Source organism: Colobus angolensis, unplaced genomic scaffold (assembly GCF_000951035.1).
Source record: "Colobus angolensis palliatus isolate OR3802 unplaced genomic scaffold, Cang.pa_1.0 Scaffold144, whole genome shotgun sequence".
Classification (NCBI taxonomy): domain Eukaryota; kingdom Metazoa; phylum Chordata; class Mammalia; order Primates; family Cercopithecidae; genus Colobus; species Colobus angolensis.
The window spans coordinates 3,057,359-3,075,424 of record NW_012114533.1 but is presented as its reverse complement, the minus strand read 5'-3'; the positions used below and the strand labels follow the sequence as shown (position 1 = coordinate 3,075,424).

At 40.7% G+C, this 18,066-nt stretch overlaps 1 protein-coding gene across 1 annotated transcript in view; it reads right to left on the bottom strand.

Annotated features, from left to right (window-relative positions):
* Nucleotides 1-15,833, bottom strand: part of CHUK (conserved helix-loop-helix ubiquitous kinase) — a 43,439-nt gene extending 27,606 nt beyond the window's left edge. Inside the window, exons 1-9 of the mRNA XM_011935557.1 lie at nt 15,642-15,833; nt 12,129-12,223; nt 9,109-9,223; nt 8,355-8,424; nt 6,507-6,595; nt 5,196-5,285; nt 4,934-5,058; nt 4,641-4,748; nt 3,915-4,050 (exon numbers count right to left, since the gene is read on the bottom strand). Coding sequence (XP_011790947.1) covers nt 3,915-4,050; nt 4,641-4,748; nt 4,934-5,058; nt 5,196-5,285; nt 6,507-6,595; nt 8,355-8,424; nt 9,109-9,223; nt 12,129-12,223; nt 15,642-15,746 — 933 coding nt within the window. The 5' untranslated portion in view covers nt 15,747-15,833. The remainder of the gene's footprint in view (nt 1-3,914; nt 4,051-4,640; nt 4,749-4,933; nt 5,059-5,195; nt 5,286-6,506; nt 6,596-8,354; nt 8,425-9,108; nt 9,224-12,128; nt 12,224-15,641) is intronic.
* Between the last annotated feature and the right edge of the window lie 2,233 nt (nt 15,834-18,066).

Here is an 18,066-nt window from a genome sequence, read left to right as displayed (position 1 = left end):
ATGTGATAGGTGTTATAATCAGCGTAAAGTATCATACACTTGGCAGTAGGAAGCGGGCACTTCATAAAGGAGGCACTACTTGAGCTAAACTTTGAAATGAAAGAAAGACTGAAATGGGAAAGGGCTGAAAAATAAGTTCCTTTAGGCAGAAAACAAGGCGAGCAGAAGCAGAAAAGTAGAAAGGGATGGGCATAATCAGAGAATACAATTAATCCAGTTCAAATGTACCTAAAATGATGCTCTCTCGGGGCATTAGTAAGAGTAAGTCCGGAAGTATAAATTGATATGAAACCAAGATAGGTTCTGAGTACCAATGAAAGGGTCTGAACTTTATTCAATAAGTGAAAGAGAACTATGCAAGCCTTTCTAAATTGAGAACCTGGCAAGCTCAAAATTATTAAGATATTCAAAAGATAAATTTATAAAATAATTGGATATATCGATTGAAGAGAAAGGAAGAGTCAAGACAGCCAAAGTTTCCCATCTGGGTAACTGAAAAGGTGACAGTGCAAATAAGAGTGCAGGAAATCTATAGAGGTAGATTTAATGGGGCCAGGTGCAGTGGCTCATGCCTGTAATCCCAGCACTTTGGAAGGCCAAGGTGGGAGGATCACCTGAGGTCAGGGTGTCAAGACCAGCCTGGCCAACATGGTGAAACCCCATCTCTACTAAAAATATAAAAATTAGCCAGACATGGTGGTGGGCGCCTGTAATCCCAGCTACTCAGGAGGCTGAGGCAGGAGAATCACTTGAACCCAGGAGGTGTAGGTTGCAGTGAGCTGAGATTGTGAGACACAGTGAAGCTCCATCTCAAAAACAAACAAAAAAAAGAAAAAAATGTAATGGATAGAACAAATGTGTTCAGTTTTTAATAAATTAAGTCTTAAGTGCCAGTGGAACAACCAGATAGTTATACAGTTAGTTATACAGTTATACGACAGTTATAAGTCCTTGGTGGAAAAGTCAAAGCTATGGAGAGAAATAACCTTAGGAGTTATCCATGTGCAGTTTATAGGTAAAGCTATACAGTTGAAGAGACTGCCTAAGAAAAAAAAGGAAATGTAATGGAAAAAGAACCAAGAAGAGATTCAGAATATAGTTACACTTAGGGGCATGAAAGAGGAGGCAAAGAAAAAAATAATTAAATGTTGCTGTTTCACCATTATTTTTAGTGGTAGGTTCAGTACATTTTTTCCAACTCTTCTACATATCTAAAGAATTTCATAATAAACAGTTGGAAAGTATGCATACAATCAGACTTGCTAAGCTGTTTTTTCAAAAGGGAAATAGTAACTGTTTTGTTGCTTCCTTTTTTAAGTGAAAATCAGACATCATTCCTTTCTTGTACAATATATATAAACATTTCAGATTTGAAAATGTCCTACAGTAACACCAAGCTGTTTTGTAGTTCATACTTCTGTACTTTTGCTCATGATGCTCTGCTGCCTATAAATCTATCCCACCCCCACCCTTTCCCTAAAAAGTCTCATTCTTCAAAATTCAGTCCTATTATCATGTCTAACAAGCATCCTTGAAGCTTTTTGAACTACTATAACTAGTACCTTATATATACCTTACTCTGTATAACCTCATAATAATATTGATGCTTTGAGGAAGATATTACTGTCCTTGAGATAGACAAAAAACATTTGCTCAGGTTCACAGATAGGTAAATAGTGGTGCTGCAAACTGAATTTAAGTCTGTAAACTACAAACTCCATAATGTGGAATCTTTCCCCATGCCCTAAAACAAGAGGCTCACACATGCCCTTCAAAGCAGAAATGATGCTATAATTCCTAAGACGAGTATGAAACAAATAAGAGATGTGATTCATTCACAACCGAAATGTTTCAGAGGCAACACAGAACTAAAGCCCTGCTTTCCTAACGCACTGAAGGATAATTTATTCTTTGGCACAGTAGAAGGAAACCAAATCAAGAAGAAGCTAGGTATCTTTTCAGTGTTAGCCAAGAATGACATCCACATGGCCTCAAGTTTCTATTTAATAAAGTATGCCAAGATCGGGCACAGTGGCTCACATCTGTAATCCCAGCACTTTGAGAAGTCAACGTAGGAGGATCACTTGAGGCCAGGAGTTCAAAACCAGCCTGGACAACACAGCGAGACCCCATTTCTACCAAAAATTTAAAAATTAGGCAGGAGAGCTGGCGCACACCTGCAGTCCCATTTACTCTGTAGGCTGAGGCAGGAGGATCACGTGAGCTCAGGAGTTCCAGACTAAAGTGAACTATCTCGCCATGTACTCTAACATTAAATGATTATAATTTCTCATTTCAATTTTAGAAACCTGTATACTATAAACTATCAATAAAAATGTAAAGACTATTGATGAGAGTTGTTTCTGGGTACACTGCCCAACAGAACTATCTATAGCTGTCATTCATATCAATAAATAATTTACTAAGAACCTGATACATGCCCTGCTCTGCTCTGCCATGGTTAGGATGGGTAGGGTGGGTGATTGTTAATAAAAGTAGTAAAACAATCCCAACATTGAAGAAGAAAACCATCTATATGAGGATGCATGAATGGAAGATGAGAAATAGAGAATATAGCCTTTAAATGACAAATTGTGTGACAGAGACCATTTAAAGAAAAGTTCTTGAAGACATGCCAGTGTAGGTGAGGAGATACACAGAAATGGATATCATACTAGGCAGAAGGATAGCATCTGTCAAAGCATAAAGGTAGATAATGGGTTTGAGGTATAAGGAGTAGTGACAAGCTGGTCTTGTATGAGGTAAAGGTTAAGAGAGGCAGGTACAAGGCAAAACTTGGTTAGGGAAAGCCCCCCAAAAAAGCCAAGCAGATCAGTTTACACTTGACTTGTTAAAAAAAAAAAAAAAAAGAACTATGTTAGTTTCTTGGGCAGAAGAATAAAAAAGCATTTTCAGAAGATGAGATAGGTAGTACATATTGAATTAACTATAGGTTAGGGAGTAAGTGCAGAGCCATGAAAGGCAGATAGGCACCTTCCTTACCAAATAAAATCCAGTATGACTAGACCTAAATGAATGAGGATAATGGCAACAACATGGGAAAAGGTAAATTAAAAAGTTGCTTCAAAGGAGTAATCAACAAAGACCACAGAGAAGCAAACTGAGACAGCTTGCTAAAGAAATTTTTTTTAAAAAATCAGCTCTAGGCTGGGCGCGGTGGCTCAAGCCTGTAATCCCAGCACTTTGGGAGGCCGAGACGGGGGGATCACGAGGTCAGGATATCAAGACCATCCTGGCTAACACAGTGAAACCCCGTCTCTACTAAAAAAATACAAAAAACTAGCTGGGCGCGGTGGTGGGCGCCTGTAGTCCCAGCTACTCGGGAGGCTCAGGCAGGAGAATGGCGTAAACCCGGGAGGCAGAGCTTGCAGTGAGCTGAGATCCGGCCACTGCACTCCAGCCCGGGCAATAGAGTGAGACTCCATCTCAAAATAAAATAAAATAAAATAAAAATCAGCTCTAAGAATATAATTTTCTTTTTTCAAATAAGCATCAGGGCTGGACGCAGTGGCTCATGCCTGTAATCCCACTTTGGAAGGCCAAGGCAGGCGGATCACCTGAGGTCAGGAGTTCAAGACCAGCCTGGACAACGTGGTGAAACCCTCTCTCTACTAAATATACAAAAATTAGCTGGGTGTGGTGGCATGCACCTGTAGTCCCAGCTACTTGGGAGGCTGAGGCAAAAGAATTGCTTGAACCTGGGAGATGAAGGTTGCAGTGGGCTTAAAACGTGCCACCGCACTCCAGCCTAGGTGACAGAGCGAGACCCTGACTCAAAATAAATAAATAAGTAAGCAACAGGAAAAGATTATTAAACTACATTTATGCTAATTTTCCAAATAAACTTGTTAATTTCAATGCTGGTCTTATGCAGTAGACCCATTAAGACTAACCTTCAAATTCAAAATGTGATCCATTAGTACAAAACATCTCGGCTGCTTCAAAGTAAGGTCAACAGGTCCTCCTCTCTGCTGAGGGTCCCAGTTCAACATCAACTGTAGCCAGTTTTCCATGGGTTCTACTATTAAACTAGAAAACATACAAAATAGGGTGAAAAGCAAATCATTATGTTCCAATTTCCCTTTATACTGTTAGAAAGGTAATTTTGTAGGTTGTCCACTTTCTTTCCCACATCACTTGTCTATACCATTTCATAACTTACTTTCAAATTCATGAAATGACAGGGAACAAACTCTTTTCCATCAAAAACTACTCAAAACTCCACATGTTAGTTACTGACAACTTCAACAGATGAGTCCAAATCCATTCTGCAAAGAACCCATTCCCTTCATTATCCTAAGAACCTTCTTAGGACCTATGTCAATCAGTCAAATGGCAGTTCTTGTTTCCACTAGATCTGTGCTGTCCGATATGGTAGCCACTAGTCAGTCCCAAATGGCTGTTTACATTTAGTATTTATTCAAAATTCAGTTACCTAGCCAAACTAGCTACCTGTCAAGTAGTCAATAGCCTCATGTGGCGAACAGAGATATAGAAAGTTTCTACATCATCACAGAAAGTGCTACTGGATAATGCAACTTGAAACAGAAAACTACTCTACTGTTCCTTTACAACTCCGGAGAAACTGAGGCAAACTTTCTTAACTAAAATATACTTACCTACAAAGGCTATTTGGTTGAGGTAAATGGCTACTAAACCGAACTTCTCCTGACATCTCTTCACATGCAAATATACACTTTGGATCCTTCTTCTTAATCTTCTCATGCCTATAAAATCAAAAGCTACCTCAGCTGACAAAGTGATTCTTACAAATACTCTTAAGATTTCTTGCCATTTAATTATATTCAATTGTATATTCAAAGGCAATTAAACAAAGAAAGAAAAAAAAAGCAGACAAATGAAAATATTTCCATTCCCATTAAGCATGCCCAAGTTCTCATCCATTTCTTACCAGGTAAATGGCTGCAGATGATGCAAAAAAGGCCTATATCCAGCAATACATTCAAATACCATGGTCCCAAAGCTCCAATAATCAACAGTGGCTGTGTAAGGCTTATTCTCAAAGAGCTCTGGGGCCTTCAAAAGAGAAAATGTTTTAAACACCAACACTGTATGGGAAAAACTACTTTATTTTTGAACTACTATATTCATGATCTTCAGAAATAAGAGAATCCTACACACACTTAAATTCAAAGAAACAATACAGGCCTCACCAGATACTGCAGTGTTCCCACAAAAGATGTACACAGACTTCCTTGATCAACATCTTTGGCATATCCCAGATCAATTATTTTATGTATTATCTGAAAAATAATGACAGATTAAGTATTAAATGGTAGAGAAATTTAAAAAGGAAAGACAACAATATCCTTATAAGGCTATAGAGAAGGTGGTGGTGAGGAGCTTGGGCTCTGTAATATCACAAAAATATTTCAAGTCTGAGTGCCACCACTTAACTAGGTGTGTGATCTACCAAGTTATTTAACCTCTCTCATCTAATTGGACGACTAACAGTCCCTACTTCACAGAATTGTTATTAGGATCCAATGAAATAATGAAAGTAAAGAAGGTAATACAGTGCTTGGTACATGGTAAAAATTAAATACAGGTGGGCTATTAATTTTTATTTTGCTATAATCAAAATTTGCTCGATCCATTAAACTGGAAAGTAAAGGCAAGGGTGACTTCCAAACTTGAAGAAGCATCATACCCCCTTAGAGTGGATTAAATGTGAGTAAATACTGAGATCTAACTTCAAGAATGTCCTGAAGTCTTTGGATTAAAAAAAAAAAAAAAGCAGAGATATTTGGTGCCAAGCATACATGAAAGGCTCCTAAGAGAAGAAGCATCACTAAGCTTCCAACACTCCCACAAGACCAACAACTATCTTCACTAACTGAAGAGACAGCACACACAACTCAACACAAGGCGCAGACTCTTGGCTTTTCAGTCTTTACTGGAATGAAATTTGGATGCTGGAAACAAGAAAACTGCTTAAAAATTACTAATTAAATGAACATTTTAAGAGTCAATTCACAATTTCTGGTTCTTCTCCAGATAACTCATTTAAATTAGGGGAAGGAAAATAAGTTTTAAAGATATATATACTTGCTTTTTTTTCTTAAAGTGAACCCAGGATGTGTGTGTATGTGTTTTGGATGTGCTTCATAAGAATAAAATAGTAAGTGTTAACATATTATGTATTCACTGCCAGTATCTTTGCTAGATACTATGCTGGAAAAACAGACATGAACAAGACAGGTGAAGTCTAGGAGCTGGGTTAAGTATGAAAAATGAAAAAAAAGAAAAAGAAAAGACAAGTGTAGTTCCTTCTTTAATGGAACCACTGTTTAGCAGAAGGGACAAAAAACTAAACACAAAACTACAGTTCAGTGTGGTAAGGTCTGAAATGGAAAAAGTAAGAGTGTTACGGGCATACAGCAAAGACACCAAAGCTCAAGGACTAACTATATCAGACAGACTATATTCAATAGGCATGAAACATTACTTCAGGTTTCACCTACCTTTCCACCAACGTCCTGAAGAACTATGTTTTCAGGTTTTAGATCTCGATGTATAATTTTGTTTTCATGCAAATATCGAATCCCAGACCCTAAATAAAGTTTAAAATACACTTTGAAGTAACAGAAAGCATTGAGTTAAAAGAAAAATTCACCTCACATTTTGTACAAATCTGCTCTGATGCTCAAGTTTATATGGATCATCGTAACTACACAACTAATATTACAGTAGTTCAGGTTTTCTTCACAGAAAAACGTAACATTAAACAAATACTACAAAATTATACTATATGTTCATTTAACTCATTAGAATTAACATTAAATAGAAATGCAACAAGCAATTGGGAAAATCCCTGTAACTCTAATAAGCCCCCTTCTCCCAACTAAATCAACCATTTAAACTGGACTTTAGCTCTCATGACCTTGGAAAAGAGGCAAAACCAAAATCTACGCGGAAACAAATTTTTGGTTTTTGAGGTTCCTCCAAAAGGTTAGGTACTGGTTATTTTAGGAATTTTTCTGGAGTCATTCTGATTAAGCAGAGATTTTTCACCCCAAGAGTTGACTTGGCCTGGCGTGGTGGCTCACGCTTGTAATCCCAGCACTTTGGGAGGCCGAGGCGGGCGGATCATGAGGTCAGAAGTTTGAGACTAGCCAGGCCAACACAGTGAAACCAGGTCTCTATTAAAAATACAAAAATTAGCCAGGCATGGTGGCGGGCGCCTGTAATCCCAGCTACTCAGGAGGCTGAGGCAGGAGAATCACTTGAACCTGGGAGGCAGAGCTTGCAGTGAGCTGAGATTGTACCACTGCACTCCAGCCTGGGTGACATGGCTAGACTCCATCTCAAAACAAACAAAAAAGAGTCGACTTGAGGACCCATCTCTCAAGGAGATGTAATTCCACTGTAAAAAAAATTACTATGTCAATGGTGTAAGGGGAGTGAAATTGAGTAAGGTCATTTCACATGATTTTTTTGTCAGCTATTGGAACACCTATTAGATAAAAAAAGGACTCTTAGCCAAAAATAAATAAAATATCCTAGTTTGTGTGTGTGTGTGTGTGTGTGTGTGTGTGTGTGTGTGTGTGTGTGACAAAGTCTCACTCTGTTGCCCAAGCTGGAGTGCAGTGGCGCGATCTTGGCTCACTGCAACCTCCACCTCCTGAGTTCAAGCAATTCTCCTGCCTCAGCCACCCGAGTAACTGGGACTACAGGCATGTGGCATCGTGCCCAGCTAATTTTTCTATTTTTATTTTTATTTTTATTTTTTTGAGACGGAGTCTCGCTCTGTCGCCCAGGCTGGAGTGCAGTGGCGTGATCTCGGCTCATTGCAAGCTCTGCCTCCTGGGTTCACGCCATTCTCCTGCCTCAGCCTCCCAAATAGCTGGGACTACAGGCACCCGCAACACACCCAGCTAATTTTTTGGATTTTTTAGTAGAGACGGGGTGTCACTGTGTTAGCCAGGATGGTGTTGATCTCCTGACCTTGTGATCCGCCTGCCTCGGCCTCCCAAAGTGCTGGGATTACAGGCATTTTGTATTTTTAGTAGAGATGGAGTTTCACTATGTTGGCCAGGCTGGTCTTGGACTCCTGACGTCGTGATCCACCCATCTCAGCCACCCAAAGTGCTGAGATTACAGGCGTGAGCCACCGCACCCAGTCAAAATATCCTAGTTTTAATTTAGCATCAACAGTAATAGATTTATATGATAACTTCTTATAGATGTTGAAATTCTATAGACTTTGTACAGTGTATCAACAATTCTCCTGAATTCCCAAAAAGGTACAGAATCTTTTATGGACCAAAGGGGAATTACATCACAATGGTATTTTAATACTGATTACATACCTATATCACTTAGTAAAGAAAGTATCTGGCTTTCTTTAAGTCCACAACAATTTTCTGGTTTGTTGAGCAGCTAAAAAAAGAAAGAAATCTAAAAATGTGTTCTGCAAATTGCTGGGCTGTAATAGTGACCACACATTAATTACTATACTCTAAGAGAATATTCAATGAGAAAATAAGTCATAATAAAATACAAGGGAATACAATTACCAAATCCATATTGAGGGCATGTAAATTTCATGATAAGGCTCATAAAAGTAAAAAGAAGCAAAAAGCACTTGAAACTGGAAAAGGCTGACAAATCTCAGGGATATATATAAAAATGGTCATATGGGCACATTTAAAATTAGGTAGAAAAGAAAGATTGCAATACAGAAAACAACTTTTTACAAGAACCTTAACCACTGAAAATTTCATCTAATACCACTGCTATAGTCCCATCAAACAGCAACAACAAAAATGCATTTTCTAAATCAGGAGTCAACAAACATTTTCTGTAAGGAACCATATGGTAAATACTTTAGGTTTTGCAAGTCACATAGCCTCTGTTAAACTACTCAATTCTGTAGTCATAAGAAAGCAGCCATAGACAATGTGTAAAGAAATGAATGTGGCTGTGTTCCAATAAAACTATTTACAAAACAGGAAGCAGACCATAGTTTTTCCGATCCTTATTCTAGTTTATTATATTTAACATGATTCAAATAATGCTAAAGTTTGAGATTTACTATCTCTCATCTCAAAACATCCACACTACCTTTCGGAGATCTCCTCCAGAACAGTATTCCATTGCTAGAAGAGGCACATCATGAATCAAAATATTCAGTTCTTCAGGAACATCACAGGCCTTTACAACGTTGGCATGGTTCAACCTAATAAGAAAGAAAAACATTACAATAAAAAAATTATTTCCAATAAAAAGGGACTGGATTTGAAATGCTACTTAATTGAGGGTGGATGAACAGAGAGGGAAAGATCGGTATTATTTATATACTCTAATCTCTGATTTGTATAATTAAAAATTAGTAATTTTTTAAAAGAAAACATACATAAAAATACCATCACTATTACTACTATTACATTTCTAAGTGCCAAGCAGTAAGCATTTTAAATATATTAACTCAATTACTTGTCACAATAATCCTAATATAGGTAGATTTATTAATACTTTCACCACACAGGAGAAAATTGAAGCACAAATTGGCTAAGTAACACAGTCAGTAGGTAGTCAAGTAAGGATTCAAATCGGGCGTTTTAAAAAGGCTGGATGCAGTTGCAACTGTAATCCCAACAATTCGGGAGGCTGAGGTGGGAGGATTGCTTGAGGCCAGGAGTTTGAGATCAGCATGGGTAACACTGAGACCTCATCTCTACAAAAAATTAAAAATTAGCCAGGTGTGGTGGCACATGCCTACAGTCCCAGCTACTCCAGAGGCTGAGATAGGAGGACTACTTGAGCCCAGGAGTTCAAGTCAAGCCTGGGTAACACAGCAAGACCACATCTCTTTAAAAAAAAAAAAGAAAAAAAAAAAAAGAAACAAACATAATTTCCATGTACATGTAGGGCCTGATAATTTATATTGTTAAGCTTTCCTGGTGATTCTGCCACATAACCAAGTTTGAGAAGCAAAATGAAATTAAGCATAGATATATTAGAGTCAGAAAGCATTTATTTCAAATCCACACTTTACCAACCATGTGACTCTATATGCTTCAACTTCCTCACTTACAAAATAATACCTAAATATAAGATTGCTGTGATAACTGGAAGAATGATCTGTAAAGCACTTAGCACACTACCTGTGGAAGTTTTAAAATATGTCTACTTCTCTTTTTAAAAGCTTAACTCTCCTCCCCTTGAATGTAGGCCGTACTTAGTGACTCACCGTAACAAACAGAATATGGTGGAAAAGGATGGAGTCTCACTTCCGAGGAAAGATCATAAAAGATATGTCAGTTTTCATCTTGCTCGCTCATTCACTGTCTCTGTCTCTCAGATCACTCACTCTTCCTGGGGAAAAGATCTTTCTGGGGAAGCTAGCTTCCATGTCATGAAGACATTCAAGCTTCCCCATGAAGAGGCCCACGCGGTGAAGAACTGATGCTTCTGGCCAACAGTCATATAAGTGAGCATGGAAGCAGATACTCCAGTGCCAGTTAAGCCTTTGGATTACTGTAGCTCCAACCAGTATCTTGAGATGTCTCAGGAAAGATTCTAAGCTAGAATCACCCAGCTAAGCCACTCCTAAATTCCTAAGTCACAGAAACTATAAGATACTAAATGTTTGCTATTTTAAGCCACAAAATGTTGGGGTAATTTATTTATTTTTGAGACAGAGTCGCCCAGGCTGGGGTGCAGTGGCATGATCTCAGTTCACTGCAACCTCTGCCTCCCAGGTTCAAGCAATTCTCCTGCCTCAGCCTCCCAAGTAGCTGGGACTACATGCGCCCACCACCACGCCCGGCTAATTTTTGTATTTTTAGTACAGATGGAGTTTTGCCATGTTGACCAGGCTGGTCTCAAACTCCTGACCTCAGGTGATCCACCCACCTTGGCCTCCCAAAGTGCTGGGATTATAGGTGTGAGTCACCATACCCTAACTGACTTTCGTTAACTGAAATGAAATACTTTTTTGACTGTGGTAAAATACACATAGCATAAAATTTACTACCTTAACCATTTTTAAGTGTATGGTTTAGTAGCATCAGATGCTTTCCTTTTTTTTCAGACAGGGTCTTGCTCTTGTCACCCAGGCTAGAGTACACTGGTATGATCTCAGCTCACTGTAGCCTCGACCTCCTGGGCTCAAGCAATCTTCCCACCTCAGCCTCCCGAGTAACTGGGACTACAGGCATGTACCACCACACCCGGCTAATTTTTGTATTTTTTGTAGAGATGGGGTTTTGCCAGGTTGCCCAGGCGGGTCTCGAACTCCTGAGCTCAAGCAATCCACCCGCCTCAGCCTCCCAAAGTGATCGAATTACAGTGTGAGCCATCGTGCCCAGCCTAGCATCAAATATTTTCACATTATTTTGCTACTATCACTATACTGCACAAAACTGTTGAATTCTGCAAAGCTGAAACTCCGCACCTATTAAAAATTATTCTCTATTTGCTGGTCCCTTCACTGTCTGGCAAACACCATCCTACTTTCTTTCACTGTGAGTTTGACTAGACTAGGTACCACATATAAGTGGAATAAAACAGTATTTGTCTTTTTGTGACTGGCTTATTTCATTTAGCATAATCTCCACAAGATTCATCCATGCTGTGGCATGTGTCAGTTTCCTTCCTTTTTAAGGCTGCATGACATTCCATTTCATGAGTATACCACATTTTGTTTATACATGTCTCTGTTGGTAGATACTGGGTTGCTTTTACCTTTAGGCTATTGTGAAAAATAATGCTATGAATATGAGTGTACAAATTACTATTGAAGTCCCTGCTTTCAATTCATTTTTGTATATACCCAGAAATGGAATTGCTAGATCATATGGTAATTCTATTTTTAATTTTTTAGGAGTTACCATACTGTTTTCCATAACAGCTGCACAATTTTACATTCCTACCAACAGTGTGTAAGTGTCCTAGCTGATTTTAACTAAACCTTCTTAATCCTAATGTGATGTTATTTGAAACATAATATATTTAATGAGAGAAAAAAATACATGTTCCCGAAAAGATCCTGAGAGGAGTGGATTCCTGGTCTCTTTCCCGATGATGACATCTGGTTGGGCTGTAGAACCAGGGGAATATAAGTCAAGGAGTACACTTACTTCTTCATAATCTGGATTTCGTGGCACCATCGTTCTCTGTTTTTGGTACTTAGCTCTAGGCGACAAGACTTAATTGCTATTTTGAGATCAAGTTCCTGCCAAAATAGAAAATCAACAGAAAAAAAAAAAAATTAGGTTCTTGTGCAGATTTATTTGCTACCAAAGAAATAACCTAAAACAAAACTTTTTAGCTTTACTAATTAAATATATTTATTCACAGCTCTCTTGAAGTAACGCTTTTTTAAAAAGATAAACCATGAGACTATTACACCAATGCTTTAAAACTGACCTTCAAACACACAACAGCACACAAGGGAAAAGTGACTGAAACTGATTTTACAACTGGTCTCTTTGGAACTGTCTCTCGTGTGTAATGTCAGAAAAAAAAAGATCCTGTCTCCCCAGCAAATCTCATTCAGAGCTTAATCAAGACAACTAATATGGGCCCCAGCTCCCAGCATAACTAGAATGAAGAAGGTAATTCAGGGCTTCCTGGACTCCAAACAGCAAGAGAAAGTTTTAATATAACCAAGCCTAAAGCAAAAAACTCTAATCTTACTGTATGCATTTCAAATGACATGAAGGAAAAAAATCCTACCAATGAGTGTACTTCTGTTTCCATACCTACACAATGAACCTAATATCTCTGGTCTGTGACTAGTAATTTAGGCAATTCTGACTGAAATTAAACCCATTCTGATGTACATTACAGGAAATAGCCAGATCCCATGATATTCTGGCAACACTAATAATGCAGCTCAGAAACAGCAGCCAGGGCAAAACAGGCTACACTATGTTTCTGATATCACGAAGAGATTTCAAAAGAATTTCCAACATATGTAATCTCTGACAAAAACCAGAGTTGTAATAAAGGCTATGTATGAATAAAGAAAGAAGAGCCCAGGGGCCAGGACAGAAAAAATATATTATAGGTGGGGAAGCAAGACACAGCTTGGATAGGGTAGTGTGAATTGGGGGCTGAGAGGAAAAAAGAGGCTAGAGATAAGATGATACTTGGTGCATAGAGAAGAAGGAAAATAGGATAGACTACAAGCTAGCCTACCCACAGTTCTCACTCCCTTCAGTCTTCCTTTTGTTATGAGCAGGTGGCCAGTTATATCTATGTCCCATGCAGGCCTTTACCACCATGGAGATGAGAATCAGACACAACCACGAACAGCACTGAGTCCTAAATGCTCATGTTAATGGAGCAGTAAGTTATCTATTTCAAAAATCCCACTTTGTAAGATCCTTCAACTCCTTAATTTATATTTCATCCACTCTGTGAAATTCTACCTTTTCACAAAGAATGTTCCATGGGAAGTTTATAGATGTACAACAACAACAACAACAAAGTTATGTGCTTAAAAAGCTGGAATATTCTGGGGATAGGGTGATGGCTGTACAACAACGTCAATATACTTAATGCTACCTAACTGTACACTTAAAAATAAAGTGATAAATGTTGTGTTATGTATACTTTACCATAATAAAACAAAAAGTGACGAATTCATCCATCCCCACCCAGGGACCAAAAAAAGAAGTCACAAAAGCTGCCAACATGCATCCTTTTTCCTTATGACCAGTCGATAGGCAGGCTTAGATAACACAGGCAACATGCCACTGGAAGCACTTGGCTCCCACTTTTTTTTTTAGTGTGTTATATTCCCTCTGATGGTGAGAATTATTAAATTTACTACTTATCCTGCTATCACAGGATTTAATGCCTTAGTCCTTCACCTTCCATTCTCTTTCTCCAAGATTTTCTCCCATGCCCTATCTAGAAACCTGGTTCACAAAACTTCCTCAGTTCTATCAGTTTCAGTTGTCATTCTAATTACCCTAAACATGTCTATTTCCCCAAGGTAGACACCTATCTCCCCTTTCTCCCACTCCAAATTATGAGCTTTCTCACTACACCCATGTTCCTTTAGATAACAAATTATTACTTTTCCTCTTGAATTCATTTCTCTATTCACAATCCAAGCCCAGGCATTTTAGTAAAATCTTAACTGTTCATCTTGTCCCACATGTTGTTCCACTCAAATTTATCCTCCACAAAACCATTTTCCTAGAACAACACTTTTAATCTTGACATTTCCTTGTTTAAGGCCAATTAATGAGGAGCATTATGATCATAGCAGCAGCAACAACAAAGTAGCAGCAGGTACTAACAGTTGAGGGCTTTCACGGGTCAGGTACTGTATTTAGCTTTACATACATTATTATTTTATTTAACTCTCAAACCCATGATGCATGCAAGTATTATACTATACCTATTTTACAGGGAACAAAACAAAGTCTGTATTACAGGAAGTGTTAGTCCAGGGTCTATTTACCTAAAATGTCCTTTAGGAAAGCATGAACCTCTCAAATGGCAATGCATGGTTGTGTGGATGTGCATCTGTGAATTTTTCTGGGGAAAGGGTTCATAGCTTTTATTATCATTTTTTATATCAAAAAATACATGTCCCAGGCCTGACGCAGTGGCTCACGCCTATAATCCCTGCACTTTGGGAGGCTGAGACAGGTGGATCACCTGAGGTCAGGAGTTCGAGACCAGCCTGGCCAACATGGTGAAACCCTGTCTCTACTAAAAATACAAAAAAATTAGCCGGGCGTGGTGGCGGGCGCCTGTAATCCCAGCTACTCAGGAGGCTGAGGCAGGAGAATCGCTTGAACCCCGGACGAGGAGGCTACAGTGAGCCACGATCACGCCACTACATTCCAGCCTGGGCAACAGAGTGAGACTCCGTCTCGAAAACAAAAAACAAACAAACACACAAACATGACCCAAATATTATTTTTTAACTGCTGCTACAATGGTTAAACATTCTCTATTAAATCAAAGTAAAATTATTGAGTCTGATGTTAACTGTCCTCCACCGACTGGAGCGCCTCCCATCTCCAGTCTATTAATATCGCCTTCCGTTTGAAGCCATGATCTGCACCAACTTACCCTCATACTGTCCCGACCTGGAATACATCCCCAATTCCAAAGGCCATCCATGTTTCCAAAGGTTTAACTCTCGACCCATCGTGAAGCCTTCCTTGTCTACTGCAGTCCCCACTGATACCACACGGCCTCCAAGCGCGCGCGCGCGCACACACGGACCCACACACACGAACGCACACATTCCAACAGGCAGTTGGAATGTGGAACCCTCTTCTCACACATTCGTGCTCGCACATACACACTGTGACGTGCATCTGCCTCACACACCCTGACAGTCTACATTCACAGAGACACACGCGCACTGTCACACTCACTAAACACCTGGTCACAGCCTGACAGTCATACCCAAGTTCCCCGCAACAGCTCTATCTGTGCCCAGTACCTCAGATACAACTTTGGACATACAGGCAGAGTATCCTTCCCTCTCATACACACACACAAGCCCACTGGCCCACAAACACGGCCCAAGGTCCCACCAACCATCTATCCCACACTGTCAGCTCTGTGTTCCACAGACGCTCAAAACCACCGCCGCTCCCTCTCGCGCCCCGCCTCACCCGATGCTGGTACAGACAGACGTTCCCGAAGCCGCCGGTGCCCAACCGCTCCCGCATCTCCCAGGGCCCGCCCGCGCCCGGCCGCAGCCCCGGGGGCCGCTCCATGGGGCGGGAGGGAAAGCGGCCTCAGGCTCCGCCGTTGTTCCAAGGCCGGTTCCGGGCCGCCGATGCTCGCGCGTCTTCCTTCTCGCGAGAATGAATGCGTCACTTCCGGTAACCGCTGTGAGACCTGCCCTTCCCTAAGTTTTCCCAGGGCGCTGCCGGAGCCCTGCCGGCCAAGGGCTGGGGAAACGAACAGGTACTCGGTCCGCTCTTTATGTCCCCTAGGTATTTTCCGGGAGGGCTGAACGGAACCACAATGTTTTTCTAGTCTTGGAAAACATAAGATCTCTCCAACCTCACATTCCCATCAAATCAACTTTTCAAAGCAATCCAGTCTCTCCTGTATTAAATACATATATATTTTTTTAATTAAGATGGGGTCTCGCTCCGTTGCCCAGGCTGGAGTGCAGTGGCATGATCACGGCTTACTGCTGCCTCGACCTCCCGGAATTGAGCGATCTTCCCACCTCCCGAGTAGTTGGGATTGCAGGAGCGCACCACCTCGCTTGGCTTTTTTTTTTTTTTGGTAGAGACATGGTCTTGCTACGTTGCCCAGGCTGGTCCCGAACTCCTGGCCTCAAGCAGTCCTCCCACCTCGGCAACCCAAAGTTCTGGGATTATAGACGTGAGCCACCACGCCCGGCAATTAGTTTTTTCTAAACTTCACATTGTCTCCACTCCTGTCTACACTTCACCTTTCTTCAGATCCCTGCCATCTATCTTCCAACTCCACCACCCGCTGTTCCGGCACGCTAAAGACCACCAATGATTTAACGGCTGCGGAATCGGAAAAATACTACGCCAGCGGGCCCACTAATGAATTAGCCTTATTGTTCACTGACTTCCCAATACACCTGCTCCATCATATCCCCCATCATCCCAAATGACTCAATGATGTGACGCTATTCCGGAGTGAAGAATGTTTCTCAGGATTTCGGGAACTTTTCTCCTAGATGCCTCACAGAGCTTGCTGTCCAGCAGTCTAGTTATGGCTCTGCCAGCACAGTAGTTCATTGTGAGAAGTGTTTCTAATGGGTGCTGCAGGGCTGCAGAGGCAAGCTGTGGGAATGCTGTTGGTGCAGCAAGTGCTTCCGGGTGGCGGATTGCCATAGCATAGGGAAACCAGCTCCTGGTCTTCCATTTCAGAGGCTCATACTTTCACTGTACCTGGGGAATCTCAATACTCCAAGTAAAGGAGTCAGCATGGAATCAAATTCTTGAGAAATGTGATGCTGCAACCAGAATGTTGAGCACTGCATGATACAGACCAAGTCGATGTTGTAGGTCATTAGTAACGTGGTATGGGAGGTTCTGGTTTCTGTAAGTGCATGGTTTCCATGGACTTGGAGATGATGGTGCCTCTGAGGACATGTCATTTAGACCTGGGCAGACCGCACAGAGAATTGTGGTACAGATTGTTATAACAGTATGAAGCCCTCTCATTTGCTGTATGTACAGCATGGCCAGTGCTAGTGTGCTCAATTTCCATAGGTGGGGCTGTAATCTCATAATTCCCACTCAAACAAGGAAGGGATGCTGAGGACCCAGGGATACTGATGATTGGGTTGACCTGGAAGTGGCCATCTTTGTGGAAACCAGGTTGGTTGCCTTTGTTAACTTTTTAAATGCCCCCATTCCCAGGGCCATGAGTAATTTGAGTTGTTTTTTGTTGTTGAGACAAGAGTTTCACTCCTGTCACCCAGGCTGGAGTGCAATGGTGTGATCTCAGCTCACTGCAACCTCCACCGCCCGGGTTCAAGCAATTCTACTGCCTCAGCCTCCCAAGTAGCTGGCATTACAGGCGCGTGCCACCATGCCCAGCTAATTTTTTCTATTTTAGTAGAGACAGGGTTTCACCATGTTGGTTAAGCTGCTCTCAAACTCCTGATCTCAGTCTCCCAAAGTGCTGTGATTACAGGCGTGAGCCACCTCGCCCAGCCTTCAAATTTTTTAAAAAGCCTAAGCCTGTTGACCCCAGGCTCCACAATCTTCAATTTTCTGAGTCTTCAGTTTTTATTCTTTTTCATGTGTAAAATAGAGGTAATACCTACCTCACAGAGATTTTGTGAAGATTAAATGAAACAGTGTCTGGACCATAAGTGCCCAATATAAAGGTAAAAATATTTTTCTTTTTGCTCCTACTATGTAGTATTCTCTTTGCTCCTTCTCCATGTAAATGTTAGATCACTATTTTCAAGCCCTCCTTAAATACTGATATTTCTGGCCGGACGCGGTGGCTCAAGCCTGTAATCCCAGCACTTTGGGAGGCCGAGACGGGTGGATCATGAGGTCAGGAGATCAAGACCATCCTGGCTAACACGGT